The sequence below is a fragment of the Mytilus trossulus genome, chromosome 1, assembly GCF_036588685.1.
Source record: "Mytilus trossulus isolate FHL-02 chromosome 1, PNRI_Mtr1.1.1.hap1, whole genome shotgun sequence".
In the NCBI taxonomy this organism is placed as follows: domain Eukaryota; kingdom Metazoa; phylum Mollusca; class Bivalvia; order Mytilida; family Mytilidae; genus Mytilus; species Mytilus trossulus.
Window position 1 is genome coordinate 111,015,961 of NC_086373.1, and position 19,652 is coordinate 111,035,612.

Genomic DNA, 19,652 nt, shown 5'->3' on the forward strand with positions numbered 1-19,652 from the left:
ACAATAACTAAGATTACAAATTCATTGTAATGCATTAGCAAACCCTAAAAATGTTCTATCATTGCCCTTTTATTCAGAATCTCCTCTGGTACTTTCTTATGCTACTATGTTATAATTTGTTTTCACTTTAACGATACAATCGAAAATAAACATGTAGTTTTAATGTTAAAAATAAAATGTTTACACACTTTAGTAGTATGGACACTCAAAAAGATAACTACATGTTGCCGATGTTTAAACCAGCATGGATTAATATAAATTCATTTGTAGAAGTGTATTTTCAATGACAAGACTCGCTTTCAATCAAGCCACATTAAAATGTCTAATGGTCATCAATTTAGAGTATAAAGAAAGTCAAACGCCGTCAGGAACTGAGGGTGTACACACACAATAAACCTTTATATGGTATTTTCGGAATGGGTATATATAACAACTTGTGTATCTTGAGTAAATGACAAGGAGAATGCACACTCAGTTTGATATCTAACCGGAAGTTCTAATAATACAAATTCGACATGTAAAATAATTTAAGTAATTTTATGATAAGACACCAACATGCTTGGAATGTTACCAGCAACAGTTCGTATAACAAAATATTCGATATTATTTCACTGTATGTAGTGTTGTTGCTTAAGAGGTATTTCAAACATTGTCATTTAAGCTGGAGGTTTGGCTATCAATATAACCAGGTTCGACCTACCAATTGTCTTACAAATTTCAGTACTTAGTCACGAAAATGACAGGTGTTATCAGACAGTTCGTTTTCATGTATATTGTGGTTTTATTTTGTTGAAGTGCAGTGTTTCTGTTGTTTCGCTGTTTTCCGTTTATTTTTGTTAACTCAAATCTGATTTTTTGGTGGGATTCTTGTTGATAATTCCTTCGTTTTCTATGTTGTGTCATATGTACTATTGTTTGTCTGAATGTCTTTTTCATTTTTAACCATGGCGTTGACAGTTTGTTTTCGATCTATGAGATTGATTGTCCCGCTGGAATCTTTCGTCCCTCTTTTATTGTTCTCTGTTCGATATTTAAGATATTGACTGTTTAACATCAGTATGAGGGACGTAGTGTTGTACATCAGTAATGATGGTATGAGTAACATAATATTTGTAAAAGTGCAAGGAGACAATTTATGACATACATGTGGTATACTGTAACCAGATGCTTTTTCAGATACTTCAACCTCTTGGTGTAATGGTTCAGAAATAAGATATCTATTTATACATCAAATAAGATACAAAAAAACAAAATTCCGATCAAAAACTATGCTCTTTGTCTTTCACTTGATCTGAAACTAAAAGTTAAATAAAAGACGGTCATAGTTCCGATTTCTCTTTCATTGTAAAGTAATGTATACATGCTGTAGACAACTATTACACTGTAATTTGTAACTAACACGTAATACAATGTAGATTTATAAAATGGTTGCCAATGAAATCCCCTAGTATAATTGGTAATTAACAATACAGGGAAGAATTTAAGTGCCATTGTTGTAACATTAACAACTATTAGTGAAATAAAGTAATTAAAGTTGAAAAAAACTGATTGTTTTTTTATTAAAGATATTTATATGAATAAATATTAACAATTACTTAAACCATGATCTTTGGATTTAGTAATACAACAACATGAACGTGAGAAACAATTATATAGAACAAAGATAACAATAACAATTTTTAAACAACATATTATTGTATTCATAAAACAAAACAAAAAGCGATAGTTAACAAGAATATGAGAAATTCTATATTTATGATAGTAGAGAATAATAGATATATCATACATATACACCTGTCGTACAGTTTTCACTGCTTCAGACGTACTTATAATATAAGTATGTCTGTGAATGCATCCTTCATTGATTTGTGAGTTATTTTACGCTAAATAATTCAGCCGATCTTTAATATTAAATTTTTCGTGCTTTATATGTTTTGTTTCTGTATTACGATGCAAGATAAAACTGACGAGGAAGGCAATACCCGGCCACCGAAAGCTTGATATTTGTCGAGCTTAGATGGTCGAGTGGTCTAGCGCGCTGCGCATAGTGCAAGCCGATTTAGCACCACGATATCGGAGTAGCATTAATTCGAATCCCGGTCAGGGAAGAACAAATATTTGCTTCTGCCAATTGACATATCTGACATTGTTCGGCAGTTATTTAGACGAATTATATATATACATATAAACTTCCAAATGGAAAATACTTAATACTAAACTCGTCCAAAGGGTATCTTCAATTCTCAATCGTCAAAATTGAGTATCTAGGAATAGTACAATCGCTAACATTTTTAATAACAAAATGTGTGGTTCTATCAATAAGTGTCAGGCAAAAATAATGGACTTTCATGTCCCTGTTTTTCAAACATTAATAAGTTTAATGGTCGCTCATTTTCCTAAAAAATTGAAACTGATATCACTGGAAAAACTTACAGTTTTATATTCTTATTCACATGAAACAAACCAGGATGCGGTTTTCAGTACTTAAGTAAAACTTGGAGATATTTATATAATATAAACGCACACACGAAAACCTCTATCGTTTAAGAGACCCCATCAATTCAAAAGTATCATAAATCAAGAAGAACAATCATCCTTTTAAATATTAAACAGTTCAACCTTGGGAAGTAGTTAATAAGCAGCCTGGAAATTTCATTAAAAAGTTGTACGGTCATAAAAAATAGTTGAATTAATTTTGATCAAAAAATTATTAACTGTCTATCATCTCGTTCTTTGTGACAATATCAGCGGAATTGGTAATATATTTAGAACAGATTCTGTCAACATTTTGGATATAGTTTCTAAAACAGTTGGTAAGAACCCTTATCAATAACAAGGAATAAATCGCAATGAAAGAAAATGTCGTAATAACAATACAAATATCTAGATTTTAATTTTTATCTAGAAAATAACGGTAGACATTATCTATTAACCAATGTTTGTTTTTTGTCTGTTAATAAACTACATCAACTTTTGGAGGAATGCAACCCAGTTCTATAAATCAGTTCTAAGTATAAAATTGTTCAAATTATAATGGCATATTGTTCTTCTGTTTTAACTGTTTAACTGTTTTTCAAATTTCTCAAAACATTTGATTATATACTTAGTAGTAAATACAGATAAATGGCATGTGTAATAAATCAATGACAAGCGTTCTGTATCAGCCACCCGTGATGATATCGATATCAGCACGGTTGCAAAAGCTTTATCACACCTTTAATCTGTATGACGTCACGTCATCGATTGCAGTCACTGTTGCAAAGGCTTTATCAAATCCATAATCTGTATGACGTAATTTCAAACATCCTTTAAATAGACTAAATAATAGCCAGTGATAAATCGTACCTGACGATGGATCATATATTATTAATACAGACCGCTTATAAATAAAATATATAACAAGTCTAAAAAAGTACAACATCACAAAAAACAAAGCAAACAAAAACATGAACAATTTGTAAATATTTCGGATAGCCTTAATCCTTTGTCAGTATGATAATGATGTAAAATAGATAATATCAATAAATTTTGCTTAAATCTCGAATGTTGTACAGTTTGGAATTTTCTACCTTTTACACAACACAGTTAAAACCGAACGCAGGCACATTTAAAAATAAGATGTAGGTTATATGGATTTTAAAACAGAGACTGCAAATAAATGCTTAAAATAGAAAAGTAATATGGTAAATAAACATGTACAACTCTCAAAGGCGACGTCAATTATGATGTGAATAATAATAAATGCTTGAAAATGCTTTACTAAAAACAGCACTGACAGATTCAAGCTGGTATAATGTTTCAAATTTGAATGAACATTTATTGATAATGATTGAAATAATGATTATAAATTTTGACAAAAGTTACATGATTGAATTTGACTGCGTACTTGTACATCCCTCCCAAATGAATAAAAAACTGTTATTTAAACTAGCACAATTTCCTTTTTTAGAATTGATAAAGTTATGAAGTAGCAACAGTTAACCAGGGGGCATACATTAACTATCATAGGAGGAGCCATTCATTTGTCTACATCACTCGTTTCCACTCACACCTGCTTCCGTACTGGACTCTTAAAATTTTAAGAAATTTATTCCTCCTCCCAAACTTCAATATTGACAAAAAGTCTTTGTTTCTACTTTGCATTGTTCGTAATCAGTATCAGCTGAGACCTTCAATACGAAATGAATCTCTGGATCGCGGGTCCCTGTGTCTCTCTAACTTCTCACAATTTCTCTCCTATCTCCTACACATATTTCGTTATCACGCAATTCTTCATCGTAAAAACGTTCGTAATGCCTTCTTCTTCTATCCTTTTGTCGTTTTGGCTTTAATTCCATATCATTTGTATACTCAACATCGTGCAGATAGTATTGTTGAAGTGTTCCTGTAGTTGATTCAGACGTGTTGTCTTTGGCACGATTTAATGTCAACCTGTAACAACACAATGAGTTCTATAATACTACAAGTCTTTTAATAGAACGTATGATGAGTTTTATGATATGCATGTACAAAAAAAATTCAAAAAAATAAACAAATGAAAGTAAAATTAAACTGAAATTTATTAGAAAGAATTGAAATATCCTACTTACAACTCTTTTTCATCCCTAGGCGTAAGGAAAATGTACTTGGTAATATCGTATTCATCGGATTGTTTCCTGAAATATATCAAAACCGACCTGGATCAACACTTTTACGGAGAATTTTATGTTCATCTGAAATATTAGAATCGAGTTCAAGTAACAACCTCGAGTAAAGGTTAGATGGATACTGTATATCAGAAAAGAAAGGATGCGCAAATCAAAAAAAGCGCGTCGGAAAAGTACAATTTATAAATTTGATATTACTGAGGTATGTCTTGTCTGTCTCTTTTGTTATTTTGTTAAATAAATTAAGTGATTAATTTACAATAACAATACTTAAGCATGTAAGTTATGCAAAATATCCATTCAATGGACAATGCATAAAAATACAGTGCAAAATCATATACCAAAGAAATAAAGTACCCCTGCTTATACAACTGTGTACCAAATATCAGTAGCCTAGCAATAGTTGTTTCCATATCATTGACATAATCACAAAAAAAAAACATGCTAAATGTTTCAAATTTAAATTCAATACAATGTGACTGAGTGGACGGACAGGGTAAAAAAAAACCTACAAGGAATTGATATGTGCCAATGTAAGTCCCTTTTTTGTTTTGTAACCCGGATTTGTTTTTTATTTTCAATCACTTTATGACATTTAAACACCGGTATACTACTATTGCCTTAATTTAAAACAGCTCTTTATCAAACATAGTTGATATACCACTATTTGTTGCCCATAAACAAACTTATCACAAACTAATGCATGTTAACCAAAAAATGTTTCAAAGTCAATAGACCATTACTGAGGGGCAAGGCCAAATACTCACAATGGTAATGAGTATGATAATACAATTGCATATGAAATATCATTTGCCTATAGCTAACGCTAGTGGTTCTTCATAAACTAACATTATCACAAACATATTCGTTGTTGATGCCAAAGACCAAGAAGACGCTTTTAAAAGGAAGGGATTTGTAGTTACGACATACGGAACATATACGATATCATCCTTGAAACGGTAATTCCATAACGGTCAACCAACTCGTGATGTTGTCCGTAAAATTAACGGAGGCATGGTTTCAACTTCACCATTTGGAACTTTTGGTTTTATAGTTTCCTTGTGATCAGCAAGTCTCTATCATACGCTATGTTTTTGTTTTCATAGTTGCTTGCCGAAAGATGTCCTAACGTTTCTGAGAACTACTGCTCCTTTTGCAGTTTTTTGCTATTCCCTGTTTCGCTATTAAAACAGTAATAAGAAAAACGAAAATGTTGATATGTGTTACATTCTTTGATAAAAATAATACTTAACGTACGGAATCTCGTAAAATTTTGGTATTTTTAATTTATGAAGATAAAAAACCGATTCAGGTGGATCTTTGTAGAACATTTGTTTCTGGACTCTCTCATGATCTTCTTGTGGAGTAACCTTGCCTGTCTGTCCACCACACAAGGGAACACAGTAACCTAAATTTATAAATAAATACATGGAAATAATGATAAGGGCTAATCTGTTATTATCAATATAATCTACACTCGGGATGATTGGCATGTTTTCGACATATTGTATTTATAAGATTATTGTCTACTTTGTCTACTGTTGTCGTCTTTTGACTAATAGATATTTGGTGTCTATGACAACATATATTGTGGAAAAGAATCATAAAGCAGTTAAAAGATTTCTAAATAGTGATGCCATATAGTTTTCATTTTAAGAAAATATCTATAACTGAATTTACTAGTTTCGTGTTTTCCTCGACTGATCGATCCTTAACTAACATAATCTATAGTGCTTTTTTTGGGACAATAACATATATATGTATCTATCCTCCTCTGTACGATGCTGAGTTGCAATTTTGACAAGTTAGCAGGAAAAATAGCTTTAAAAGTAACCGATTAGTTCTCATAATAATGTTCTGGGTTACATATTCATAGTACAAACGAGAAGAAATAACAATTCTATGCTTCGTCAATACTAAAATAAATACTTCCGTAGATATGGATACATCCAGGCACGCTCGGTGGTTGGTTTTAATTTAAATCAAGTGTGACCGTTCATATACGAAACTTTACCTTTGCAACAACAGCATACAACGATGAATAACAATAGCAAAATAAGAATGGATAAGACGATTGCGACTATTTCTCCAATAGACAATTCTGACGAGTCACTCAATGATGCAGCTGGTCCCGAAACTACAAAAGTAAAAGTGTATGTTAAACCTTTATGTTTCAGATATTCAAATAATCTGAAATATCATAGAAATAAACAAAACTAGTAGCTGATACACACACACACACACACACACACACACACACAAAACAAGTATTAACGAATTTGATACTACCTTAACAGATTATACAAGATTGTAAGGGCGATTGTCATGTCGACAGGTGACGCGAAAGACACATATGCTAAGCGCTAAACAACGACATTGATATAATAAATTTAATTTGAGTCTGTCGAGGATGTGTCGCGACGAACATACAAACTAGACTGTCAGGAAAGGGACGAGACAAACTTAATCACTATTCAGTCGTGAACGTACCAAAACAAAACCAGAATACTGAATGCAATCAAATATCATGTCGATACTTTTAAAGACTATTTCAAGCAAATTTCAGACAATTTAAAAACATATTTGAAGTTTAAGAAGTATTTTAGCCTTATTCAAACAACAATGTCACTTACTTGGTGCATCAACGGAAAGAGTGACAGATGATGAATATTCTTGTCCCACAGAGTTGACTACTGAACATCTGTATAATCCTTGATCAGAAGAAGCTAGGTTAGTGATTGTAAGGCTAGGATTGGACAAGGTACCACCGACGTATTTGTTACCATCAACTGTAATGTCTTGGTTTTCTTTTCTCCATACAATATTAGTAGCTGCAGGGTTAGAAACGTAGGAACACTGTATTGTAACAGCCTGTCCTTCAAATCTTTGAGACGGCTGTATGATAGTTACATCTGGTACATCTGTGGAGACAAACGTACACATTAAAAACGTAGGAGCACTGTATTGTAATAGCCTGTTCTCGAAATCCTTGAGACGGCTTTGTGATAGTTACATCTGAGACATCTTTGAACAAAACAATAAATTAATCAGATAAGTTGTTGTTGATGTTTTGGACAAATGTTTTAAAATAATAAGATATACCTTAAACCTTTACTAGTATGCATTTTGTTGGTTGCCCTTTATTTTACAAATTGTGACTTGGATAGAGAGTTGTCTCATTGTCACTGTTACCATTTTTTGTTGTTGTGTTGTTTTTACGCGTCTGTTAAGCTATTTATTTCGTCTATTTCGTGGTGATCAGTTTTAATTGATTGAGGAAGCCGAATGCCCGGAGAAAACCACCGACCTTCGATAGGGAAACTGGCAATCCTAAGCAATTCAGGTTGGAGTCGAGTGCACCCGCAAGAGTGAGGTTCGAACTCACAACCACATTGTCGACTGACTATTGATTACAGTAGTTACTTCTCAGACCACTCGGCCACAGAGGAGCCTACCAAATATTCTTATATCTATTTCTACATAATGTTATACAATTTTTGTTCTTCCAAAATTTGACCTGAGGTTTTGATGAAAGATATCGTCTACAATTGAAATAAAAAGAAAATCAGGAAAACAAAGATAGTATGTATCAGACTGTTTCCTGTGAAATCAGTTTATTCAATAATGACAGCCCCCGTGTCGCAGCTTATGTGCAAAGGTGATATTGGAATGCATGACTGGTGGCCTTTAAGATAATACAAACGATTGTGTTTTGTTTTGTATAAATTTCAAAAAATATTTGATTATAGTCAATCTTAAAATTACAAACTTTTGCGTTTAGGATACTTCCTTTTCTTGAGGCTTCAATACGGTGACGTTTTACGGTGTACGAAATGTTTAAAATTCGAATGAATTAATCAGCAGATAGTTGAAACGAGTATTAGTATTCAAAGTATGCATCAAACTATTTAGAACAACAAAAACTTGGAAAGCAAAGAATATTATATATGTAAGAAGAATAACAAATAAGGAGCAAATTATGGATAGGAAATATGCATCCAATAAGTAACTAATGCAGAACGAATTAAGAATAAAAGAGTGACGAAAGATACCAGAGGGACAGTCAAACTCATAGATCGAAAATAAACTGACAACGCGATTCTATTACAAGCTTTGTATCTCCTTTCAATTAGTCTCGTTTAATCTTCTGCCATTTTCGTATAAATTAATTGACCACATAATAACGCCAATGAAACTGCAACAGTCAACTTCAAGGTATTTCGATGTTTTTTAGTTTTTTCCAGACTGAGCGCCACAACGTATAAATGAAAGACTAAAAGGGAGGGACCAATGGCGGTATAACATATCAATTACCTGCCAAACGTTTCTGAATACACCTGTTGAATGTGTGGTTAGCTTGATGGGAATTACGACATTTGTTTGTTTTGTATAAAAAATTACAATCAAAGATTGGATGTGAAATTACTTAAGTTATACCATATCTTTTCCTTGATTTATATTAACAAACGATGTTGATGTGCCAATGATAAAATTAATTTTAAAATTCGTTAAATTCAAATACTTTGTTACATACTGAAACAAAACAAACAAGTTGAGATAGATTATCACTCAAAAATTGCGACAAAGGAACGTCAATATAAAAATGGATATTACCAATTAAATAGGAAATGAAACATCATAAATTATGGTATCAAGACCTAGGAAATTGCAGTGTTAATTGTTAGAATAAGTTTTATTTGAAAGCAGTCCAGCAGTATACATATCTTTTGTGAACGTAGAAAAGTCGCTTTGTTGGGAGTCAATATATCATCTAAATATATAAAAGTGTTATTAGGTGTTTATATGTGGTGTTGTCTTAGTGAATCTTTGCTAATTTTAGTCATAAATTGTTACTCGTAACCATGCAGACAGAAACAGGTCGGCAGTAAATAGTAATCAAAGGTATCATGATTATTATTTAGTACGTACGCCAGACACGCGTTTCATCAAACTACGACTCTTCAGTGACGCTCCAATCAAAATACTTATAACGCCAAACAAGTACTCAGCTGAAGAACATTGAGGATCCAAAATTCCAAAACGTTTTGTCAAATACGGCTAAGGTAATTTATTCCTGGGATAAAAAAATCCTTATTTTTTCGAAATATTTAAAGTTTCGAAACAGGAAATTTATAAAAATGACCCCCGAAGTGCTGACTACTGGGCTGGTGATATGTGGAATCTACTGACCCCATATATACCGTATTACGTCACTAGCACACTATATAACTAATTTATCTTACCGACTATCTTAACATGCGAAATTTAGACTAGTGACCTATCAAAATGAGCAAGTCTTCGATAATGTTAGCATTAAGAAACTAGCTACTTCCATAGATCCTACAAAAACAGATCCCAACATCTTAATCATTTATTTCATTGAAACATATATGATTTTTTTCTCAGTACCGTTTTGTTTTCATAAAGGGTAGTAACACCACTACTAACCGTGTATGAAAGTAGCCCCGCCTCCTTTTTACCTAATATAGAATATAAAGGGACGTATCACCACTACTAACCGTATATGAAATAAGCTGCCTCTCCCTTCTAACCTAATACCAAATATACACCGGATCCACGAGGACGCTTTTAACCAATCACATTCCTAGAAATGTATAGGAGGTAAGAGTATTAGCTACATTGTGTGTTAGTGACCTAATATGATATATACAGGGTCAGTAAATTCCATATGGGATGAGAGCGAAGCTCGAACCCCATATGGCATTTACTTACCCTGTATATATCATATTAGGTCACTAGCACACTATGTAACGAATTTATCTTACCGACTATCTGTATTTGTTGAATTTAGACTAAAGTTGTTTTATTTGCTATCATAACACATCTTCTTATGTCTGTATAAAAGTGTTCAATTTTAAGAACCGTCTTCAAATGGTCTACACAGAAAAAACTAATGTAAACGACAAATATCTATTTTACAACCTTGATATAACAATATTAAACAGATCTTTCAATACTTTTTGATAATCAAACAATGCCTAAGTTGTAAATCCACTACTAACCGTGTATTGAAAAAGCTCCGCCTCCCTACTAACCTAATATTGAATATAAACGGTCTCCACGAGGTCGCTATTAACCAATCATATTCCTCTAAATGTATAGGAGGTAAGATAGTATATTATATTCTCGTATATATATCACCAAATGACAGTTGTAAAGATATTTGTGTTCGATTAGTTAACAATCGAATTAGAAGATACTTACACTGAACATCTATAGTTACCGCTGCGTCAGCATTGCCAAAGGCGTTGGTAGCCCTACATAGGTACGTTCCAGCTTCTGTCCGTGTGGAGGATATGATCTGAAGGACAGAACCTGTGGACAACTGTGTATTGGTATTGTCCTTAAACCAGGTGTATGTTATCGTTGGACTTCCTTGGGCTGTACATGTAGCTGTTACAGTCTGGCCTTCATTTACAGTTATTGGACTGGGAATAATAGCAATGGATGTAGGTGCATCTGAAACAAACAAACATAAAGTTTACACATTTTATACTGTCTCTACCATTAATTGCTTATCTAGATGTAGTTGCCCTACTGTATCTAATACTCCTAACATGCATAATACTTATCATACGTTTAACAAATTGCTGTCGAACTATCTGAATAGCTTCTGATAGACGCGGTATGATTGGACTAGAACATAAAAATTGCATCCATTTTGCGTAGACATAGTTTTATTTATTAACCCTGGTCTAGAAAAATGGAAATAATCAGAAGAGATTAAGTCATTCAAATGTCATATGTGTGAAGTTATATTGCTCATTTAATAATGGACTTAGACTTTACTTCTTTGATATGAGTCTATGCTTTTGCCACATCAACACATTTGTTAGTCCGTTTCCCGGCTGTTATTAAAACTTTTGACAATATTTGTAAATTCCAAAGGCATACCGAATGTTTTACGGAGGGGACCATCCTACACCTGTTTATACTTACTTCCGGTTACATCTAAGAATGTCTGTGAACTTTGACCTGTGCCAAAAGCATTAGTTGCATGACATATATAATTGCCTTCATCAGATGTGTCTACATTGTTAATAGTAAGGGAGGCTGACTGTGTTGTTGATCCAGAATATTTTGTAGAAGAAGCAGGGTTCAAAGTTTCCGTATTGCCATTGTTGCTCTGCCGTGTCCAGTAAACAGCAGTGTGTGCTGGGTTTGCAGATACTGCACAAGCTAGTGTAATTGTATCTCCAATGTTTGTTGAAGATGTTGATTGCCGTAGTGTAACTACAGGGACGTCTGAATCAACATTAATTTAGAAAATATAAAACAAAATCACATGAATAAAAAATACAAATAAGCTCATCATAGATACCAGTTTTGCAATTTTGCATTTGCGCCAGACGCTCAGGTAAGTAGTTTAATTTCGATTTTTGAGTTTGACTGTCCTTCTGATCTCCTTCGTAGTAATAATAATAATAAGGAAAATTTATAGAGCGCCCTTTATAAAAAATAAAAATTACTCTAAGGCGCTGTACATTCAGCATGGTAATAAAAACAAATCAAAGACAAAAACACAAACATAAAACATACACTATGTTAGATTCAGGTACTAACATAAAATATAAAACAAAAATGCCTACCATCATATAAAAGGTTCATACAAAAAAATCATTGTTAAACAACAAATTAAAAAAAAAAATAGCAATCTAGGTTCAAAGTATGCAAAACAAGCAAAAATCATAAAAAGGTATACAGACAAAATGCATTAAAAGTTTATACAAAACTACATAAACTAGTAAAAACCCGTAAAAGAGAAAGGAAAAAGTCTGATTAAAAAGCCATGGGATAAAAATTAGTTTTTAGCTTAGATTTACAACACTCTGTTTTAACATTGTTTCATATTTTGCCACGAATAGGTCCTTTACATATGAGTGTTATAGGTGTTTTCCATTATTGAGGGATGCAAAGTTCCATATTTGCCAACATCTAAGTTATTTTGACTTTTGTAACGTTCTTCGTAATTTCTATTGCTTATATTGCAATACAAGAACCGAAATGATGATTACTTATTTGAATACATACTTACTTCCAACAACCGTTAAAGGTCCTGTTATACTCTGACCAGTTCCAACAGAATTAGCTGCTAGACAAACATAATTTCCTGCATCATTACTATTGAGGTTAGTTATGGTAAGGGATGGTGTACTGACAGATGATCCTGTATATCTGGAGTTAGACATGTCTACAGTGGAAGTTGTACTTCCCGAAACTTTCTGCCAGTAAACAGAGGTAACAACGGGACTAGCAGATACAGTACAACCAAGTGTAATTGTATCTCCATAATTTCCAGTGAAAGATGTCTGAGTGAGGTTTACACTAGGAACATCTGAAAGAAAAAAAAATCAATGTTGATATTTTCTTTTTCTTTGTACAGATAACGGTAAATTGCAAGCTAAGCTACATTGCAGAAGTAATTGGGGCAAATGCAATTTTAGATATCTGTCTTTCTTTATTTTGTTTATTTCTCTATGGTGCATAAATCATAATAAGATAATAAATCTTTATAAAACAGGGATTACAGAAATACTGTGAAACTGTATGCTCGTGAAGTAACATTAACCATATGCGGAAAATGTTTAAGAATAGAGGGACGACAAATACCAAAGGGACAGTCAAACTCATAAATCTAAAACAAACTGACAACGCCATGGATAAAAGTGAAAAAGACAACCATTCAAACAATAGTACACATGACACAACATAGAAAACTAAAGAATAAACAACACGAACCCCATCAAAATCTAGGGGTGATCTCAGGTGCTCCGGAAAGGTAAGCAGATCCTGCTCCACATGTGGCACCCGTCGTGTTGCGTATGTGATAACAAATCCGGTAAATAGTATAATTCGGTAGGTTACATTCATGAAAGGGAAGGGGATTGTAGTTACGACGTAAGGAACTTATCCGATAGTATTTGTGAAACGGTTATTCCATAACGGTCAACCAACTCGTGATGGCTTCCGTAAAGGGAAGATCTCAACTTCACCATTTGGAACTCTTGGTTTAATAGCTTCCTTTTGAGCAGCAACCCTCTATCAAGAAAATCATGATAGGAAATGCAAGCACGGGAATATCGTATCAAGTGGGAGATATATACCCCGTATGCAGGTGCTGCTGGAATGTTGCTACTTAGAAATGGAAAATTCACAATTGGAATGCTGAAATCATCTCTTTTGTCGTAAAGTTTTTGTTATCAACCGACCCTCATTGTCAATTTCTAGATGTAAGGCAAGATATGAGGCCGACTTAACTGTATAAGATTTTATTTTTAATTCTGTCATTCTCTGTTACAAATTATATCAAAAACTTTAAATCATTTATTTTTAGTCCGTATCAGCACTTTTTTGGATTCGAGAAAAGTCTGTCGTAAAGCTTTAGAAGTCGTCAACTGACAGATCTATCAAACTTCAAAATTCGATGACGTAGCCGCAGGAGCTTCTCAGACTTAAATTTAATTTCGAAATTATGTTTTAGCGTTAATAAATCAAATGATGAAAGTTTGCACTTTGATTATTTTACAAACATTCTCGTCCAATAGATCCTCCTAATTCAAATAACCAAAAGCTCGTTTGTGTCCTATTGATAAGCTTATAAAAAGAGAGAAACAAAAAACAACCTACAAGACGGTCTCCAGTGTTAAAGTGGTTTGAATACATTTAAGAATAGAAGCTCCTCATCATTGGTGATTGTTTCAAAACAATGTTAAATAGGTTATAACTTAGCAAATGCTTATCTTTGACCTTTTAACGCTAAAAAAATCGTTACTACATACTTCTTTTTTACGACAGGGCAACCAAATTCTACACATTTTTTTTATAAACGACAAGAGTATTGAGTCTCTTTATCAATATACATATTTATATGTTCTATTTGGTTTGAACGGGAGTTTCAAACGTGCCCTCAATGACCTAAATTTTAGAGGTCAGAAGGTATTTTCTAAATTGACTTATATATTTAAAAATACTCCTTGTGACATTCAAAATTTTACATTTGTATTTGATCATACTGTGAAACCAGTTGTACTGTATGCTTCTGAAATTTTTGGCTTATAAGACACCAGAAAATATGATAAATATAACAGTGAAAATATATTTGACTAGATTTTTAATGTTGCATCAAAATGACAAATCTTAATATGTGCAGATTTTTGCTGTAAATAAAAAACATGTAAACTGGCATTGTATGGTGCGCTAGACCGTTTTTCATAATACATTGATATTACTATGTCAATGGTTGAGTACTGGATTAGATTATATAATGATAAACCTAAAGATCCTTTACTGTCAGAAGCATTAGCTGAAAATATTACTATGATAAATAATACCCAACAATGTTGGCTTAGTAGTATTAAATGTATTTGAATGAATGTTGGTTGTCACATTTTTATAAGAATCCAAAATCTATGAAAAATAAATGTGTGTTAGTATTAAGAAAGTGTCTTCAGTGTAAATAAAAAAAAACCAGTGGTCTCAGCATCTAAAAACTAGTGTTAAATTGAGAACATATAGATTATTTAAGAATATTTTAAAATTCAAAATATTTATCCGTTTTAAGAAATGATAATGAAAGAGTAAGTATGACAAGGTTCAGAACCAGCAGTCATAAACTTCATATTGAAATCGGTATATACACTATACCAAAAACAGGATGTGTATGAACTGTTTTATAAATTCGGTTGAAGATGAGTTACATTTTTTATTAAATTGTCAAACATTTTCTCATTTAAGGAAGGAACAACTGTTTAAATAAAAACATTACTAATTCTACAAATAATAATTCTCAGTTTATGTGGTTGTTAAGTACTGAAGACACTGATGTATGAAAAAGTAAAGCTTAGTATTAAAACATGAGTTTTGTTACTTAGAATATAAGAGTGAAATTTTTGTTTGCTGCTTATAATGTACTTATATTTTTACACTAGAGTACTCCCCTTGGAATGCATATTCTTTGGTACTTGTGCAGTATTCATTTTAGTTAAAAGTGTTTAAATGTTATTCTTTGTTGTATCTATGTTATTAATGATGATGCTCATAATTGAGATTTATTTATTCGTTTTCATTATATATAAAAAAAAATATAGATGGATGCATTCAAACTATGTTTAGGTCAGGATGTCACTCACTTTTTATGGATGTGAGCAATTAAAAAAAAAATAATGTTGAATAAGTTTATACATACTGCCAGTAACAACCATTACAACCTGGGTACTTTGTCCTGTTCCTATGCTGTTTGTAGCATAGCACACATATGTTCCCTGGTCTGATAACTGTGCATTGGATATTGTCAGAGATGGGGAGCTGATGGATGATCCGCTGAATCTTCCACCAATGTTCACATTTGTAGATGAACCACTAGATATATACTGCCAGTATACGCTAGTGTGTTGTGGGTAAGCTGTCACGGTACATGTTAAGGTAACAAGATCGCCTATATAGATTGTATATGATGCTGTAGGCGTAGTAACAACAGGTATATCTGATTAGAATAGAACAAAATTGTTAATTTAGTATATCTGTTGTCATTGAACAATTTTATAACGAAGTCATCTCACCCATTGTCCTATCTTTTTTAATTCCTCCGATTTTTGTCAATATTTTTTGCTATATATTTTATAGTTTCAGAAAGGGTTTGTATTATTCTAACATTGAATAGCTACTTTTATTTCATATATATTTTTGGACATGATTCGAATTAGTGACCCTAGCATGCATCACAATTTATGCTAGAGTTTTATTTTATTCTGTCTCAGATGAATATATATATATATACATTATACATATCTTAAACATTTATAAGGTGCATATCATAATGAAACCATATACTCAGTTTCAAGTGATGATTTAGTTAATAGAACTATTCATATGAACAGCTGTATGCACATATATATACACGTATCTTTTGATAGAGGATCTTACAAAAATTGGTATTCAACGAATAATAATGAATCAACAGTATAGAGTACTAGTAATGTAAATCTTGTCATATTGTTCAAGTAAACACAAATATGTTTAACGCTTGTCAGATAGTTTTTTTTATAGAAATGAAGAGGTTTCAAGCTTAGCCTATCGATTGTATAGTTTGCTTTCGTTAAAAGCCATGTGGTAACTCAGTTGACTTTTGCTGTTAAATGAGGAATAAAAATACCTTTTCAGAATAAAACGAGCAGATATACATAGGAATTTACTTATACAGTTAAACTCCAGGACATAACACTCACACATTAGAAATCTCTACATAACACTGATAGTTCAAAATAAATTAAAAAAAAGTTAACATGACACAACAATATCTTACTTCCAATCACATCTAAAAATGTTTGTTGACTACTACCAGTACCCACACTATTCTGAGCATTACATTGGAAGTATCCCTCATCGGATAACTCCAAGGCAGTAATGGTAAGTGATGGCGAACCTACAGTCGAACCTGTATATCGCACATTGTTCATATCTGTATTTGTCATTTGCCCGTTTATAATTTTTCTCCAGTAAACACTGGTTTCTGTTGGATTAGCTTGTACTGTACATACCATTGTAACAGTTTGTCCGAAGCTACCAGAGTACAGATTCTGACCAACATTAACTATAGGGATGTCTGAAAAACAAATATATTGAGTTTCTATTAATATTCTCTGGGTAAATAAGAATATAAATTATATAAGATAATTAAACTGGAACAGATATTTGCATTGATGACAAATACACAAAAACAAATACACAACACAACAAAACACACATAAATCCTTACTCCCTGTGACATCTAGGAATGTCTGTTGACTGGTTCCGGTTCCAACAATATTAGTTGCAGTACAGATATAATAGCCTTCGTCACCAGATACAGCATAACTGATGGTGAGAGATGGTGAACTGACAGAGCTACCCATTATTCTGGATCCATCAACTGTTACTGTAGTGAGTACACCGTTAACGGTTCTTTGCCACGTGACAGAGGTATGGGATGGGTTAGAGGAAACTGTACATTGTATTGTGATTGAACCGCTAAGCAATACCGAATAGACGTTGGAAGGTATAGTAACAACGGGAATATCTGACAAATAAAAAGATATAATGTTACTAGAGACACACGGTTCAAATTTTTCTTCAATTATTTAATTGCCGTTCATACATACACAATACTAAACTTGTTTTAAAATTGTATGAATATTGTCGGTAAAGAAAGTTTACATATTGTACATTGATTTCCAAATCAATTGTAATATTAAAAAAGTGAAACAATGATCTAGCACAAAGAACTATATTGTTCCATGAATGCATTGGTAATTCACCTCCAAATACATCGAGGAAAGTTTGCGTACTTTGTCCGGTACCAATACTGTTGTAAGCAAAGCAAACATAATGTCCGTCGTCATTGAAATCAACGTTATTTATCTGTAGAGACGGGTTACTGACTGTTGAACCTCTATACTTGTTGTTACTGTTAACTACATTCATATCTATAGTAACTCCATTCTATATATTTCGCAAGTAAACGGTTGTATAAGTTGGATTTGCTCTGACAACAAATATGAGAATGGAAATGGGGAATGTGTCAAAGAGACAAAAATCCGACCAAAGAGCAGACAACAACTGAAGGCCATCAATGAGTCTTCAATGCAGCGAGAAACTCCCGCACCCGGTGATGTGCTTCAACTGGCCCCTTAACAGAAGCGATAATGGACGTCATAATAAACTCCAAAATATACACAAGAAAATAAAATTAAAAATCATACAAGACTAACAAAGGCCAGAGGCTCCTGACTTGAGACAGGCGCAAAATGCGGCGGGGTTTATCATGTTTTTTCAAATCTCAACCCTCTCCTATCCATCTAGCAGTTGTATTAAAAACAAAACAAACATACAACAATACGCACTGTTCAAAACAAGTCCAAGTCCGATGTCAGAATAGGTATCACATACCAGAACAACCGATTTACCATAGTTGACATTATATCTCGATTGTTGTATTGTAACAGTTGGTATATCTGCAATTGTTAAACTCCATATTTGTACTATATGAATCATATAGAAAAAACGATTATGGAGAAATGAAGTTTTGCAATATTGAAAAAAAAAACCTTTTCATGAAAAATGATTCACTTGTTTGTGTCTTTATTGTTTTAAATGATGTATTTGAATATATCATTCGGTGACCGACAATTACTCGGTGAAATTATGACTTATAGTGCACCATTTGCAAGTAATATTTTGATGTAAGTAGTGTGTAATTTATAGTATACCTTGTGTATCAGATTTGTTATGATTGAGAACCAGGTGTTAAAATATCTATAAAGTGACTAGAGAATCAACAAAACAATGTAAGTATATATGTCATTATTTACCTTCTTTTTGACCGAGGCTGCATTCTGTATTGTTCTCTTTTTATATTTGATATAACAACACATAATGATATAACAAACATAGAAAATATAATAATTATAGTAGTAGTATGATTCTAAAAATAAATTAGTATTCTGTATTATATTCGGGAGATGAGTAGATGATAATTTCTTTACGCTTAAAAATGTTTTGTGTTTTGTGATAATAATCTGATGTCCTAGTTTAACAATTAACAGAAGGTATCACCTCTCTAAACGACAGCTGAATTTTATAACCTATATTTAGAGAAAACAAATAATCTGAGATATTTACGGGGTCATTCAGAAAGGGAGAAGAAATAAAACCTGGTTCTACTTGAACAACATAGACCTATAAATCTGTATCTAGATTTTGTCTACACAAAAGTGCACACGCAGAAATGACTTGCGTCCTTCACTGACCATTGATTTAATGTTGATAGTACTAACATTAAGAATGTATACAAGTATCATATACATTTGACATAAGCAAAGAAAACGACGCCATTGTCACGTAAACACATGTATACCTTACAATCTTTCTAAATATAATTGACCTATTGTCTAAAGTATACAAGAAGGAGACCAAACCACGGAAAGCTTACTTTATGGTTAAGGTGAGGAT

General features: G+C 32.5%; 1 protein-coding gene across 1 annotated transcript; it reads right to left on the minus strand.

The window, feature by feature from the left end:
• Positions 1-4,214: 4,214 nt before the first annotated feature.
• Positions 4,215-17,557, minus strand: LOC134705918 (hemicentin-1-like). Its single transcript, XM_063564636.1, has 11 exons — positions 17,422-17,557; positions 16,969-17,268; positions 15,853-16,149; positions 12,703-13,002; positions 11,607-11,912; positions 10,872-11,126; positions 7,280-7,567; positions 6,661-6,783; positions 5,904-6,054; positions 4,590-4,655; positions 4,215-4,431 (listed from the first exon to the last, which is right to left on the minus strand). Exons 1-11 carry the CDS (start codon positions 17,555-17,557, stop codon positions 4,215-4,217), a joined length of 2,439 nt encoding a protein of 812 aa, XP_063420706.1.
• Positions 17,558-19,652: the final 2,095 nt, after the last annotated feature.